General features: G+C 40.1%; 1 protein-coding gene across 1 annotated transcript; it reads left to right on the forward strand.

Annotated features, from left to right (window-relative positions):
• The first annotated feature begins 1955 nt into the window (after positions 1-1955).
• Positions 1956-14485, forward strand: LOC133543805 (spindlin-1-like). The gene is made up of 5 exons (XM_061888599.1): positions 1956-2312; positions 2578-2624; positions 4920-5167; positions 5237-5470; positions 13269-14485. Exons 2-5 carry the CDS (start codon positions 2605-2607, stop codon positions 13472-13474), a joined length of 708 nt encoding a protein of 235 aa, XP_061744583.1. The 5' UTR covers positions 1956-2312; positions 2578-2604; the 3' UTR covers positions 13475-14485.
• The last annotated feature ends 1530 nt before the right edge of the window (positions 14486-16015 follow it).

Here is a 16015-nt window from a genome sequence, read left to right on the forward strand (position 1 = left end):
TGTTATCACCAGGAAAGATGAGATCATCTACCTAGTTTCCATTCTAGAGGCCAATCTTTCCTGTGATAAAATGGCAACCAAGGTAATCAAAAAGGTCGCCCAAAGAACGAGATTCCTCTACAGATACTCCTCTCTGGTCAACAAAAGCACCTTAAAGATTCTAGCGGGAACTCTCATTCAACCCTTTTTCGATTACACTTGGACTTCCTGGTACCCCAGCACCCCCAAAACCCTCAATTCTAGACTCCAAACATCCCAGAACAAGCTAGTCTGGTTACTTTTAGACCTCCACCCCCGATCACACCTCACTCCAACCCATTTCTCCAAAGTGAAATGGCTCAGTGTGGAGGACAGAATAAAACAACTTGGACTGAGCCTAGTCTATAAAATCCGCTACACCTCCCTGATTCCGAAGTATATGTCAAACTACTTCCTTAACGTAAATGACCGCCATAGCCACAACACCAGGGGGAGCTCCACAAACCACGTTAAACCCAGATTCCGATCTAACAAAGGTCTTAACTCATTATCTTTCTATGCCACATCAATGTGGAATGCACTCCCAACAGGTGTAAAAGTAAGTGCATCTCTATCCTCCTTCAAAACCGCTCTAAAACAACACCTCCAGGCAACTTCAACACTTTACTAATACCCTCCTCCATTCACATCCCATCTCCTCGGATTGTAAATAACCTAATGTAATTAATCAAATGTATTCTAATGTATATACTTGTTCTTAAGCTATCTGAACTCACTATGTTCTCTGCTCACCGTACATATCCTACTAAGTAAGACCTACACTGTTTCAATGTCCATTTCTCTGTTGATGCAACTGTTGATGACTGAAGTACTGATATCAAACAAAGCTCCTCATCCCACCCCCGGATTGTAAATAATGTAAATAATTCAATGTACATACTAAGATGATTAACTTGTGTGATGACTGTATTATGCTGATAGTATATATTTGTACCATGAATTGATTAACACCCGAACTCCAACATACTTTTTTTTTCAAATTTTCGTTTAAACATTTTCACAATAACTTGGCCTTAGTGTGTGAATGTTTTGATTGATTGAAACTTGTATTAGTAGATTGCACAGTACAGTACATATTCAGTACAATTGACCACTAAATGGTAACACTGGAATAAGTTTTTCAACTTGTTTAACAAGTTGAAAAACTTCCATCCATCCATCCATTTTCTACCGCTTATTCCCTTTTGGGCTCGCTGGCGCCTATCTCAGCTACAATCGGGCGGAAGGCGGGGTACACAGATAGACAGACAACATCCACACTCACATTCACACACTAGGGCCAATTTAGTGTTGACAATCAACAGGTGCATGTCTAATTGACCACTAAATGGTAACATTGGAATAAGTTTTTCAACTTGTTTAAAAAATTTAAAAACTTATTCCGGTGTTACCATTTAGTGGTCAATTGTACGGAATATGTACTGTACTGTGCAATTTACTAATACAAGTTTCAATCAATCAATCAACCAAAACATTAACACACTAGGGCCAATTTATTGTGAAAATATTTCAACGGAAATAAAAAAAAAATTATGTTGGAGTTCGGGTGTTGGTGGGGGGAACAGTGATAAAGTTGTCTAAAATAATTTGTGTTAAAAAAGGGGGCAGAAAAATATGAGACTAATATTCTTTCATCTGCTCCTTTCTGGCTATGGAAAATGTATAACTGACAAAAAAACAATGACTGCGTGAACTGTACGTATGCATTTTCATGAAAGGAATAAAAAGAAATGATGATGACATATAATAAAATTTGTGTTAAAGTAAAACAAATATATATTCAAAAAGTTGTAAAATACATTACCGTAATTAAAACGTACTATACTTACCCTGCATTTCCCAGTGTTCATTGCGTGCCATCTTATGGACTCTCCCGTTGTTCGTGACGCCCAGGCATTATGGGAAATGAAGTACACGTCCTCTATCTCCAGTCCCACGCAGGTTTCGCGAGATTTACCGTGTGGTTGTGGCGTGTAGCAACGCTCGATTAGTGTGGCAGGCGAAGGGAAGCATACTGATATGAAATCTACGTGGAGGTGAGACGAACATGAGTCCACGCTGCTAGGATGTAGGGTGGTTAGCCTCCATTACCGTCACTATTTTTTTGGAGCTGTGGAACTTTGTAAGGGCGGATGTAGCCTTTTTTTTTTTTTTTTTTAGCCGCCCCCTCTTGCTTCTGGGACGTCTGCATTGAGGTAGAGCTAAAGGCGAGAAGGTGAAGTGTTAACACGACATGACGGTTTGACTTATATGTTGGACGACATCCAACAAAGGTGAGACTTGTCGCCGCTTTCTCGCTCCGTATTGTCACAAATGCTAATATGTCACGTTGCTAGCACTGGCGTTAAAACAGAACTGGGGTTTTAGGCGACGGAAATACACAGGAAGTGTTTCCCTGGGACGTGATGCCATTGGCTGTTGGGGCTGTCAATCTCGTGGGATTGTGATGACGTCATCCGGAGATTGCCCTCCTCCCAGCGTTATCATATTACAATAATAAGATTGACTGACAGTCTTTCTTTTTCTTTTTTGTTCCAGCCAGTAACTTTTTACATCCTTGGAGGCATGTCAAAGAAAAGAGGCAGGTATGTTCACACCAAGTTGCTGTACTTAAAGGCCTACTGAAACCCACTACTACCCACCACGCAGTCTGGTAGTTTATATATCAATGATGAAATAATAACATTGCAACACATGTCAATACGGCCTTTTTAGTTTATTAAATTGCAATTTTAAATTTCCCGGGAGTTTCGTCTTGAAGACGTCACAGGTTTTTAGGAAGTATGAGCGCTACGCACACACACAGTTAAAAGTCGTCTGCTTTAATCGCATAAGCACACAGTATTTTGGACATCTGTGTTGCTGAATCTTTTGCAATTTTTTCAATAAATAATGGAGAAGTCAAAGTAGAAAGATGGAGTTGGGATTCCGATGTTTTTAGACAAATTTAGTAGGATAATTCAGGGAAATCCCTTATCTTTCTATTGTGTTGCTAGTGTTTTAGTGAGTTAAATAGTACCTGATAGTCGTAGGGGTGTGTCCACGGGTGTGTTGACACCAACGTCTCAGGGGAGTCGACGGCAGCTTTATGTACGGGGCAAGCTCAGCTTTTCTCCGGTAAGAAGCAACTTTTTAACCACAATTTTCTCACCGAAACCTGCTGGTTGACATTCCGTCGTGTTTCATGTTCGCTTGACCGCGCTCTGATCCATAGGAAAGTTTCACCTCCGGGAATTTTAAACAAGAAAACACCGTGTGTTTGTGTGGCTAAAGGCTAAAATCTTCCCACCTCCATCTTTTGACTTTTACTTCTCGATTATTAATTGAACAAATTGCAAAAGATTCAGCAACACAGATGTCCAGAATACTGTTTAATTATGCGATTAAAGCAGACTACTTATAGCTTGGATCGGGCTGGAAAATAATGTCCGCTACAACCCGAGACGTCAAACGCACGCGTCATCATACCACAACGTTTTCAACAAGACACTTTGCGGGAAATTTAAAATTGCAATTTAGTAAACTAAAAAGGCCGTATTGGCATGTGATGCAATGTTAATATTTCATCATTGGTATATAAACAATCAGACTGCGTGGTGGGTAGTAGTGGGTTTCAGTAGGCCTTTAAGCACAGCTATATGCTAAATGTAAAGAGGCAGTACATCTGTATAGAAACATAATATTGTTTCCAAGCATCTATTAATAACATAATACAGTCAGTGTGAAATTGCCTCCCTTTAGCCTACAGTAAAAGTTTACAGTTATCAATCTACCTTAGGCCATAGAGATAAGAGTGCATCGTGATGATAATAATGTTTATAATAAATTGTATGAAGAGTTTATAGGCTAAATTCAACATATTACCTACAAAAATATTTTTACAATGTGAATTACTTTCACTCGGAACCATTTTACCACATCAAAATTCATTATTTTAATGTATAATATAATAACTTATATTATCAAAACATATTCATGTTTGACTGATTCATATATTCCACTGCCTTTTTAATTATATAATAGCATTTATGTTTATTTAATGGTATTTTCAATTATTTTTACAGCCATTTATTTAATGGATATATATATATATATATATATATATATATATATATCAAAGATGGTAAATGGGTTGTACTTGTATAGCGCTTTTCTACCCATTTTTAAGGAGCCCAAAGCGCTTTGACAGTATTTCCACATTCACACACTGATGATACACATACAATATAAATATATTATTTTCCCAAACTTATTTTTATTTGTATTTCATTCACATGTTCAATTATGTTTATAATTTTTTCATACATAAACGATGATGACTCTTTTGGAATTGCTAAAAATGTGTACTACATTTTTTTTCTTTATGAAAATAAGAACAGTGTTCATTATCAATGTTGATAATATTACACATTTAATAATTGTGAAACATAAACTAAAAAAAGACTGACATTCAATGACCTCTGATTATAAAACTACATTTATAATTGTTTAATGGAGTTTTATTAACACATATTTATGTAGAATACATCTCATTTGATTAATATTTGTTTATTATTGTGATTGCAGTTTGCAATGGTCCTTAAGTTGTAGTAGTATATTTAAATGTTTTTTTTAAGTTGTAATAATTCAGAAACATTTATGTATATGATGTAATGCACTTCTATGGCAAAGCTCCGGCCAAAATAACTGTAAACATATTAACGTTATACCTGTTTGTCAAAATTAGCATAATCATCTTTTAAAAGGTCAATAACATTTATAGATGTGTCTGGTGCAGTTGAAATATTTCTTTTCAAGGTCATGTTCTGATACTGTATGCATTGTTTACTGACTCAAGTCAAAGTCGCCTCTGAAAGGCAATTTATACACTTATTTTGCAGAAAGCGAAGCAGCGGGGAACTGAGTGACACACTAACCCCTGACCCCAACTGCATCCTGGGACTTCGCATTCAGCACAACTGGCGGGAGAAGGGCAACCAAAGCAAATGGAAGGGCACCGTGCTGGACAGGCTCAGCGTGAACCCGTCGCTCTTCATGGTCAAGTACGACGGCTTCGACTGCGTCTACGGCATCGAACTGTTCAAAGACGAGCGAGTGTCTAACCTGCAGGTCCTCTCAGAAAGCGTCGGTAAGCTGAGGCACGTTCAAGAAGTATCGAGATGTATTATACATTTCTCTATCACACCTTTCTCCGTAGTAAACAACAGGATCAGGATACCTCCTGGGGCAGAGGAGCTGGTGGGCAAAGCTGTGGAGCATCTCTTTGAAAAGGAGGATGGAGAGAAGAACGAATGGAGGGGCATGGTACTCTCCAGAGCTCCCATTATGACCAATTGGTATTATATCACCTATGAAAAGGACCCGGTGCTTTATATGTACCAGCTGTGGGACGACTATGCCGACGGAGACCTCAGGATTTTGCCCGAAGCAGGTAATTTGTACGGAACTTCCCTAAAAGTTGTGTGGTCTTGTTAATTGTACCCGAGGGTCTCCATTGAAAAGTATGTAATGACAAACAAAAAATTATTTAACCAACTTGCACAATCTTTTTAACAAGCATACCATATGGGTAACTGAAGACGTGTCCAAATATAAAACAACCCCTCTTTATCAAGACCTATTTTTTAGTGGCTCGACATGTGTTGATCACCGTTATCTTTTACATTACCATCTTAACTCCTCTTGTGACGCTTTAAGACACTTTTTTCCTGTTGATCTTTGTACTTTCATTTCTATTACAACCAGAAATGTGCAACAATGAGAAATTTGTAATAGAAACACCTATATTTTGAAAGACCTCCCAAATATCGCTAAAACATTTTTGCGCTCTCATGAGGTGGTTTTTGAGACGTTTCGATATTTAAGTTTCCTGCAAAAGCATGATGGAAACACCTTTTCCACATTTAGAGGTCACCTAAACACCGAACCGGGATGGACGGGTCGCCTTGGTCTCACTTCCGTTCGGTCAGCCAGGTCGTGCGAGGTGGAACCACCGCAATAGAGGCCGATCCGCAGGCTCAGAGACCCAAATGCCCGGACAAGTGTCGAGGGGGCCAAAAGGACATTGCCTTTGAGCTATAACCCACTGCCTTTGTCATCTATTGACATCACAACAACAGCAGTGTTTGCAATATCTTCCAGAAAGTTAAGTTAAAGTACCAATGATTGTCACACATACACTAGGTGTTGGTAAATGTGTCCTCTGCATTTGACCCATCCTCTTGTTCACCCCCTGGGAGGTGAGGGGAGCAGTGAGCAGCAACGGTGGCCGTGCCCGGGAATCATTTTGGTGATTTAACCCCCAATTCCAACCCTTGATGCTGAGTGTAGGTAATGGGTCCCACTTTTATAGTCTTTGGTATGACTCAGCCGGGGTTTGAACTCACGACATGCCGAACTCAGGGCGAACACTCTAACCACGAGGCCACTGTGCAGGTCCAAGTGGAGTCTCGCGAGAAAGAGATTTTATAAGAATTACGGCTCACGACACAAAACACCCTTTAATGCAGTCCAGCAGGGAAAATGCTTTTTTTCCTTTTTGCTGTACCAGAATATGATGAGGCGTACAGTACAGGCCAAAAATTTAAAAAAACCTTGTCATTCAATGTGTTTTCTTTATTTTCATGACTATTTACATTGTATATTGCCACTGAAGGCATCAACACTATGAATGAACACGTGGAGTTATTTACTTAACAAAAAAAGATGAATTAACTGAAAACATGTTTTATATTCTAGTTCCTTCAAAATAGCCACCCTTTGCTCTGAATACTGCTTTGCACACTCTTGGCATTGTCTCGCTGAGCTTCAAGAAGTAGTCACTTGAAATGGTTTTCACTTCACAGGTGTGCTTGAAGCTTATCAAAGGAATGCCAAGAGGTTGCAAAGGAGTAATCCCAGCAAAGGGTGGCTATTTTGAAGAACCTACAATATAAAACATGTTTTCAATTGTTTCAGCTTTTTTTGTTAAGTACATAACCCCACATCTGTATCAGGAAATATTTGAGAAGCTCTGCTTTATAAGGAAATACCTACAAGTCGCTAATGTACTTTATAGAAATTTTACAACTATCGGTAAAAACCGCAATGGAAACACAGCTATATCTCTACAGGGACCTAATTTATAAAACTAAAATATCCAGATTTATGAAAACACATTTGTATGCAGTCTTCACAAATTTTACCCTCTAGTTCCCATTACCGCATGTTCCTTTCGGGGTTGTGGGGGTCTGGAGCCTATCCCAGCTGCACTTTAACAATCATCTATATATGGTCAATGCTCAGTAGCTCATGAATATGGTAAAAATTGTTGGACAGTCAAAGAAAATGGAGGCAGCAACTCCAAATAAGAAGGCAACATCTTGCGACGTGGGCTTATTACGTCCAGCTGAAGCCAAACATCAGCCCTAATGGGACTCTCCGAAAAGTGCACAAAAGCAGGCGCCGAGACACTGTAGCTGTAGTTCCAACCAGTTCGCAGGTTTAGGAGACCTCCTTCAATGGTCAGTAATGATCCTTCCGCAAGTTCACCTACAAAAACATTGTTACAGATTTTACTTTCTCAAAATCAGTGCTTCTTAACCATAGGGACCACCAAAAAATATCTTTCACAACTGTGGTCCGTATGGGCCGCAGCGGTACTCAGTTGTAATTCACTTTTCCACCACTTGTAGCAGTAATGACTATCAAAACAGGTTGCTTATAAAAAGAGAATCGCCAAGTCGATTTCATGCAATCTTTTTAATGATTGGTCAAAAGGTGACTAGAGGGCACCATGTTTTCTACCAAGTCTGAGCTGATTTTATATGTTCGGGGCGCTTCTTTATTTTTTGACGTGCAAAAATGCCCTTTTGTGCAGCATGGGACTGCTCTTCCCACAAGAATTGTGGAATTTTCTCTTTTTTTTTCATCAACCCGGAAAGAAGACAAGTAGGGGAAGTGAAGGTTCGCCATCAATACTGTTGAGCCACTAAATACAGTGTCTTGTTCAGAACAACACAGAAGCTAATACAATTGATAAGACCAGAAATTAACAAATTAAAGAGAGTTTGACAAAAACGGATTCTTTGAATCGCCATAAAACTGAAATAATTAAATTCGGTAACAGCAGAAAAGAAAGTCAAACAAAACTAAAAAGTAGACAATGAAAGAGTCAAATAAACCACATTTTGGGTGTAATAATAGATGATAAAATTAACTGGAAATTTCATATAAAGATATACAATATTAAGTGGCCAGAAATACATCAATAAAGCAAAATATGTTCTGGACCAACAATCCCTCCATATTCTCTACGCCTCGCCAGCGTTACCATATCGAAGTTATTGTGCAGAAATATGGGGAAATAACTACAAAAGTATGCTTATTCACTTAGCATGCTACAAAAAAGAAAAATCAATTAGAATAATACATAATGTTGAATATTGAGAACATTTGAACCCTTTATTGAATCAAAATGATTGAAAGTCAATGAGCGGTTAAAATTCTTTAAAAAGTAAAAGGAGGGTAATAACTTATTTTGTGGGTAATTCTTTATTTTTTTTTTTACGTTTATTGCGCTGTCAAGTGCATGTTTGAGTGCCAGCTGGTCGCGAAACACTGCAGGAATGTAGCAGCAGAGTGCGTCAAATACGGCCGCAAAATTTTACTGTAATGAAAATAAAAGCATGTTTTATTGTAAGTTTATGAGCTGGAGTATGTTTAGAACTATATATATATATATATATATATATATATATATATATATATATATATATATATATATATATATGTTTTCGTCGTGGAACTGTGGACCAGCTCTATACTCTCGGCAGGGTTCTTGAGGGTGCATGGGAGTTTTCCCAACCAGTCTACATGTGCTTTGTGGACTTGGAGAAGGCATTCGACCGTGTCCCTCGGGAAGTCCTGTGGGGAGTGCTCAGAGAGTATGGGGTATCGGACTGTCTTATTGTGGCGGTCCGCTCCCTGTACGATCAGTGCCAGAGCTTGGTCCGCATTGCCGGCAGTAAGTCGAACACATTTCCAGTGAGGGTCGGACTCCGCCAAGGCTGTCCTTTGTCACCGATTCTGTTCATAACTTTTATGGACAGAATTTCTAGGCGCAGTCAAGGCGTTGAGGGGTTCCGGTTTGGTGACCGCAGGATTAGGTCTCTGCTTTTTGCAGATGATGTGGTCCTGATGGCTTCATCTGACCGGGATCTTCAGCTCTCACTGGATCAGTTTGCAGCCGGGTGTGAAGCGACCAGAATGAGGATCAGCACCTCCAAGTCCGAGTCCATGGTTCTCGCCCGGAAAAGGGTGGAGTACCATCTCCGGGTTGGGGAGGAGACCCTGCCCCAAGTGGAGGAGTTCAAGTACCTAGGAGTCTTGTTCACGAGTGAGGGAAGAGTGGATCGTGAGATCGACAGGCGGATCGGTGCGGCGTCTTCAGTAATGCGGACGTTGTGGTGAAGAAGGAGCTGAGCCGGAAGGCAAAGCTCTCAATTTACCGGTCGATCTACGTTCCCATCCTCACCTATGGTCATGAGCTTTGGGTCATGACCGAAAGGATAAGATCACGGGTACAAGCGGCCGAAATGAGTTTCCTCCGCCGTGTGGCGGGGCTCTCCCTTAGAGATAGGGTGAGAAGCTCTGCCATCCAGGAGGAACTCAAAGTAAAGCCGCTGCTCCTCCACATCGAGAGGAGCCAGATGAGGTGGTTCGGGCATCTGGTCAGGATGCCACCCGAACGCCTCCCTAGGGAGGTGTTTAGGGCACGTCCAACCGGTAGGAGGCCACGGGGAAGACCCAGGACACATTGGGAAGACTATGTCTCCCGGCTGGCCTGGGAACGCCTCGGGATCCCCCGGGAAGAGCTAGACGAAGTGGCTGGGGAAAGGGAAGTCTGGGTTTCCCTGCTTAGGCTGTTGCCCCCGCAACCCGACCTCGGATAAGCGGAAGAAGATGGATGGATGGATGGATGGATATATATATATATGTAGGTGTATTATTTTATAAAACTACAGCAACAGCAATTGCATGCAGCCAGGCATAGCTGCACACGTCCTTGGTAGAAAACCTGCCGCTTGTTGTTTAGTTGGCTATACTCTCTCTACGCACGCCTGTGTCAAACTAACAGAAGTCAGGAGTTAAAGTCATAAAGAAGTTTCTTATGCGCAAAATGTATGACTAAAGTAGTAAAGTAGCATTTTAATTTCATTGACAGATTTAAAAAAAACATTCATTATTAATTTAGTTTATTTTAGCACTACATTATTAGTACTTACTTTTTCTAAGCAGCTTGGTTTAAGCCTAATGTTTATGTGTTAAACATTTAATTCGGTCGAATAAGTAATAAGTAATCGGTAAGGCAGTAATAACTAGAAAATTCCCGCGGAAATTTTGACCAGCCTGCTATCTGTGCCCTGGACCCTTTGGCCGGGTGTCGTCGGAAGCCGTCGTACTTTGAAGATGATGCCGAGTGTCGGAATTCGTCACTATTAAGTGTAACTGTACACAATGAGCAACAGAGCTGGCCTTCCTTCCGACGGCCATCCAGCCATAACCAAAACGTAAACATTTTTCCAGGTTTAAAGTAGACAAGTGTGTGAACAAAATGAGACGTTAAGCAAGGAGCTACGTGAAAGTATGGCTGAGGTACAAGAGGAGGTAATCTTGTCTTTTTGGCATTTGTCTCAAAGCAATCGTCCATTAAAAGGGTATCTACCCATTAAATTGGCCCATTTTTTTTACAATTTGTGAATAGCATAGCCATGGAAACAAAGAGTTGCAACTTAAAGTACTGCTGTGAGCGAGAGCAAGACCTTTCCGACCGTGTGTGGGGGTTTGTTGGCTGGTTCGTCCCGTATTAATCCTAAGAGAAACATGCGGAACTATAATAATAAAAGTTGAATTTTGAGCAATAATAGTGTGGGCTGACAGAGACTGACAGGCGGTATCTGGAGTGATGCGGACCCTGTATCGATCAGTCCTGGCAAAATAGGAGCTGAGTAGGAAGGCAAACCTCTCAATTTACCGGTTGATCTGCGTTCCCATCCTCACCTATGGTCATGAGCTCTGGGTTATGACGGAAAGTACAAAATCACGGGTTCAAATGGCCAAAATGAGTTTCCTCCGCTGGGTGGCAGGGCTCTCCCTTAGATGGGGGGAGAAGCTGTCATTCGGGAGGAGCTCAGAGTAAATCCGCTGCGCCTCCACATCGAAAGGAGCCAGCTGAGGTGGTTCGGATACCCCGAACGCCTCCCTGGGGAGGTGTTTAAGTCACATTCGGCTTGGGAAAAAACCCAGGAAACAGTGAAGAAACTGTTTCCCAGCTGGCCTGGGAACGCCTCAGGATCCCCCGGGAAGAGCTGGACGAAGTAGCTGGGGAAAGGGAAGTCTGGGTTTCTCTGCTTAGGCTGCAGCCCCCGTGAACAGACCACCGATAAGCGATTACCAAGATTACCAATTCAGTGTTAATGAGAGTTGGCCCCTGGGCCATTCTGTTGTGGAAAAGTTAGGCCCCGAGGTCAAAAAGGTTAAGAACCCTTGCTCGTGATAGACTTTAGGCAACATTGACGCCCAATGACTATCAAACCATCCAATCTCTACCGTGTTTTAGCCTGTTTCTTTGAGATCTGTTTATTTGCGGAGATCCCCAATAGCTGCTCTCTTCTGGAAAAAAAATGCCTGTCGACGAATCTAACCTATCAGGTTCTACTATAAAAATCTTTAGAATAGAATAGAGTTTTATTGTCATTATTGCAATGAACAGGTTCAAAGAACAGGCAACCTGACTATGAACACAAGTAGGCTGTGGTAAGACAAATACACTTTGGAATTAATGACATAATTTTTATATACCTTTTTTTTTTTTTTCCCAACAAAGCACTACATGAGAACATGCATACATCTACTTAATTTAAACCCATACAATTGTTTTATATAAATTGATGTTATGATTGATGATGATCAAATAGATAATACTCACAATATAAAATACAAGGATTCAATGTCTAAGCACTGTGTTGTTTTGGCTATCTGTTTGTGAGGATATACAGTATTGCATAATGGTGTTTAGATTGACGCTCCTATACTTCCTCGAAAAAATAACTCCGGACACTCCTCTTCGTTTTGTTCCAATATTTACTTAAACTCAAATATTTTTCCAAGATGCAAAATGATAATGATATAAAACTAAAAAAGAGGTATATAAACAACTGTTATTGAGAGCTGTGGTGTGTGGGTGCTGTTATCTATATGGCGGCGAACACTTTTTTTTTTTTATCTCATCATTGCACATGTCAAAATATTTTAGAAAAAAATAATGAAGGTTATGGCAAGCAGAAAAATATTTAAATTTGACTGTTTTCCCCTAAAACAAACAGATTACTAAAATAATCAATAGCTGCATCACTAATTGGAATGACATGCTACATTCACACAAAGTCCCATTATAATGTGTTTATAAGTGATGGCGAACAAATCTATCCAAATGTATTTGTGGCAAATGTAACTATTCATTTCTAGTATATTTGGGTCAGTAGAGCACTTTCTCTAAATGTAAACGCTGAGCAATTTATCTTCAGGACTGTCTTGCAAGATTTCAGAACAGTAAATGTGTTAAGCAGAGACGTTTAAACCTTCTTCCCAGCCAGGAAAATATATACAGTATATTTTTAAACATCAAAACACAACAAGATCACAATATGCTAAACATTTTAGTGTATAAGAACAGAAAAAAAGAGCATTCATGTTGAGTGTAATAGTGCTTTGTGTATTGCTATCAATATTAGCGTGATCTCTTGTATTGTTTAAACTTTCAAATATTATTAATAAATATTAAACAAAGAAAACGAGCCTTGGCTTACAAATGGGTTAACTTGTTTTTACAATTTAAAGACAGCTATTTTACATTTGACACTTTACTTTTGTGACGATTTAAGTATGCATTGTAACAAATTGGAGTGTTAATGTTACTTGTGGTGTAACTAAGGGGTTTTTACTAGGTGGGTTCAAGGTGTGGCACAGTAAGCTTCCGAGGAAAATGAGATTTTATAAAACATTTTGTCAACTTTTTTGCTCACCCCAGACATTTAAAAAAAGTTTGCCTTTAAACATAACTGAAATTTGCAAGATTGGAAAAATGTGTCTCCAGCCGCAGCTCCTCAGACATAATTTCCCTGATGTTGTTGATTTTCAAAAGGTGTGTTTGCTTATGTCAACCTGAACTTTCCACTTCTTGCCCACAGAAAACAAGCACCTGCTGCCTGCCGACAGGAAGCCGGGAGAAGAGACGGAGAGCCTGGTGGGCAAGCAGGTGGAGTACGTCACTGACAAAGGCGTGAAGAGGACGGGCTTGGTCATCTACCAAGTCCCAGCCAAGCCCTCTGTCTATTACATCAAATACGATGATGACTTTCACGTCCACGTCTACGACCTGGTCAAAACCACCTAAAGGAGACCCCAATGCCCATCTCACTCATTTTTTGTTATTTAAAGCCCAAAGTAATTCAAGCTTGCAATCTTTTTTTTGGCTTTTTCTTTGTTTGTTTGCACAGCACAAGTGTAGCGTCCGCTGTACAGTTCTCATATGTACGGCACACACGGGCAGCGCGTCCTTGTTGTATTGTTGGGTCGGATCGGAAGCCCACCAAAAAGCCTTCCCCGCCAAGCCTGTATCAAGATGGCGTCAGAGGGGATGGCCCAGTGTCTAATCCAGGCTTTAAATAAAATGACCAAAAGAGTTGCACAAAAAGCCTAGCTAGCAAACAAGCGTGACGTGCAAAAGTCAGCCTAGCTTTAGATAACCCTCAACATAGGAAGGTAAGTCCATTATTTGTTGAATAACAGTTATTGAAGTGGAATTTCAAACAAGTGCTTTTCAAGACTTTCAGCGTTGTTTTCGCTGGTCGTCTGCTCCCTTCGACATTTTGACAAAAGCTCCGGAGAAAAACTATTGTGATGTTTCAAGCCGCCACATGCTTGCTTCCACAATGACACTTCACACACACACATACAAAAAAAGTGCCTTCAGGCCCGTCATGTTTTGCAATATTGTACATATCTTAAAAGATTCATCTCGGCGTATGAAGGCTTGTTTGTGTTGTGTTCAAGTGTCTTAATAATAGGCTGCAATGGTGGGTGTATTCTCGTGCTGTTATTTTGCTTCCAAATGCAGTATGTTCTTTAAACCTATGATCATTTAAACTCCGCCGATATTACCAGGAGCACTTTATTGTATTACGTTTACATGTTTAGACTGGTAGATAGCCTCGCTTCAAAATAATGTGTCCAAATATGCTTTGTTATATAGGCATGATGTTGGAATAATAAAAATAAAAATACTGCAGCACTTACAGTATTTACATTTCCACAAGTTGTGTAAAATTGTTTTTTTGTCGCCTGTTGTGATTGTTCTCGTGGACATGGCATCCAAACAATAAACAGGCCGTGTAGCTCACACCAACTCTGGTTGTAGTCATTTCTACAGTTGACCTGACTCGGGGGTCAGCAATGTGCGGCTCTTTAGCGCCGCCCCTTTCAAAAATGTATGAAAATGGAAAAAGATGAGGGGGGAAAAAAACATTTTTTGTATAATATGGTTTCTGTGAAGGACAAACATGACACAAACCTTCCTAATTGTTAAAAATCCCACCGTTTACATTAAACATGCTTCACTGATGAGAGTATTTGTCACACGGCATTTTGTCATTTTTTTTGGAAGTCCTTGAATGCACCGTCGTTTATTTGAATGTACAACTTTCCTCGATGCTGCCACAGAAAGACGTGTTCTATGCCACTCCTTTGTCTCATTTTGTCCATCAAACGTCTTAAGCTATGCGTGAATCCACAAAAGTGAGCTTTGTTGATGTTATTGACTTGTTTGGAGTGCTAATCAGACATATTTGGTCACTCCATGATTGCAAGCTAATCGATGCTAACATGTTTATGCTAGCTGTATGTACAGTACACAATGCATCACTATGCCTTGTCACGCCAAATTTCTTCCCCCCTACAAAAAATTTACCCCCGGAAGACATTTGGCGTGACAGCCCCTCTAATGCCTGAAGTACCCCAATGAGGACGTGATAATACCAGGTTATATGACTCTTAAGGGTTACAGTTGCAAAATTAGCGAAGCAAAAATAGCTTGAAAGGTTAGCCTGCTGGAATGCTAATATTTTTTCCTCACCGTTGTTTTTCACCAATGACAATCAGCCAATTATAATGCTTTTAAAACAGGCAGCTGTGTGGGCTGCTTTAAGCAAGTTATATGACTCTTAAGGGTTACAGCTGCAAAATTAGCAAAGCAAAAATAGCTTGAAAAATTAGCATGCTGGAATGCTAATATTTTTTCCTCACCATTATTTTTCACCAATGACAATCAGCCAATTATAATGCTTTTAAAACAGGTATCTGTGTAGGCTGCTTTAAGGTCCTTCCACCCTCATTGGGGTCCTTCAGGCATTAAAGGGGCTGTCACGCCAAATATCTTCCGGGGGGAAGGTTTTTGTAGGGGGGGAGAAATTTGGCGTGACAGCCTCGTACTTTAGGTACATTTGATTTCATTGTGTTAGTAGTTTGTTTCCTCCACACACATCTTTTCCTTTGGCCATTATAAGCCAGTCATTTGCAGGAGTTATCTCACCTTCTGAGTAGCCCTTGATTTACTAATAGTTTCTAATGTTGTAAAATGTGTAGAATACATATTACATTTCTGTCAACTAAGATTTGCTTCAGCCTGCGACACAGTCATTTTGATAGTAGGCTTTTATAGCTAATATAGACACATCACATGATGCCTTAAATTTAACATGTACCTGTATATAAGGCTTTACATTTTTTGCGGCTCCAGACAAATTTTTTAAAAATATTTTTGGTCCAATATGGCTCTGTCAACATTTTGGGTTGCCGACCCCTGACCTAACCGGTCGTACCCTTTAACATTTTTTTAAGGATTCTAACCATCGGTAAAAACCCAAAACAACTCAAATTT

This window comes from Nerophis ophidion, linkage group LG26 (assembly GCF_033978795.1).
Source record: "Nerophis ophidion isolate RoL-2023_Sa linkage group LG26, RoL_Noph_v1.0, whole genome shotgun sequence".
Classification (NCBI taxonomy): Eukaryota; Metazoa; Chordata; class Actinopteri; order Syngnathiformes; family Syngnathidae; genus Nerophis; species Nerophis ophidion.

Coding starts and splice junctions, on each gene's coding strand:
- LOC133543805 (XM_061888599.1), top strand. CDS start 2,605: ATGTCAAAGAAAAGAGGCAG. Junction 5,168..5,236: donor GGTCCTCTCAGAAAGCGTCG/GTAAGCTGAGGC, acceptor CTTTCTCCGTAG/TAAACAACAGGATCAGGATA. Junction 5,471..13,268: donor CAGGATTTTGCCCGAAGCAG/GTAATTTGTACG, acceptor TCTTGCCCACAG/AAAACAAGCACCTGCTGCCT.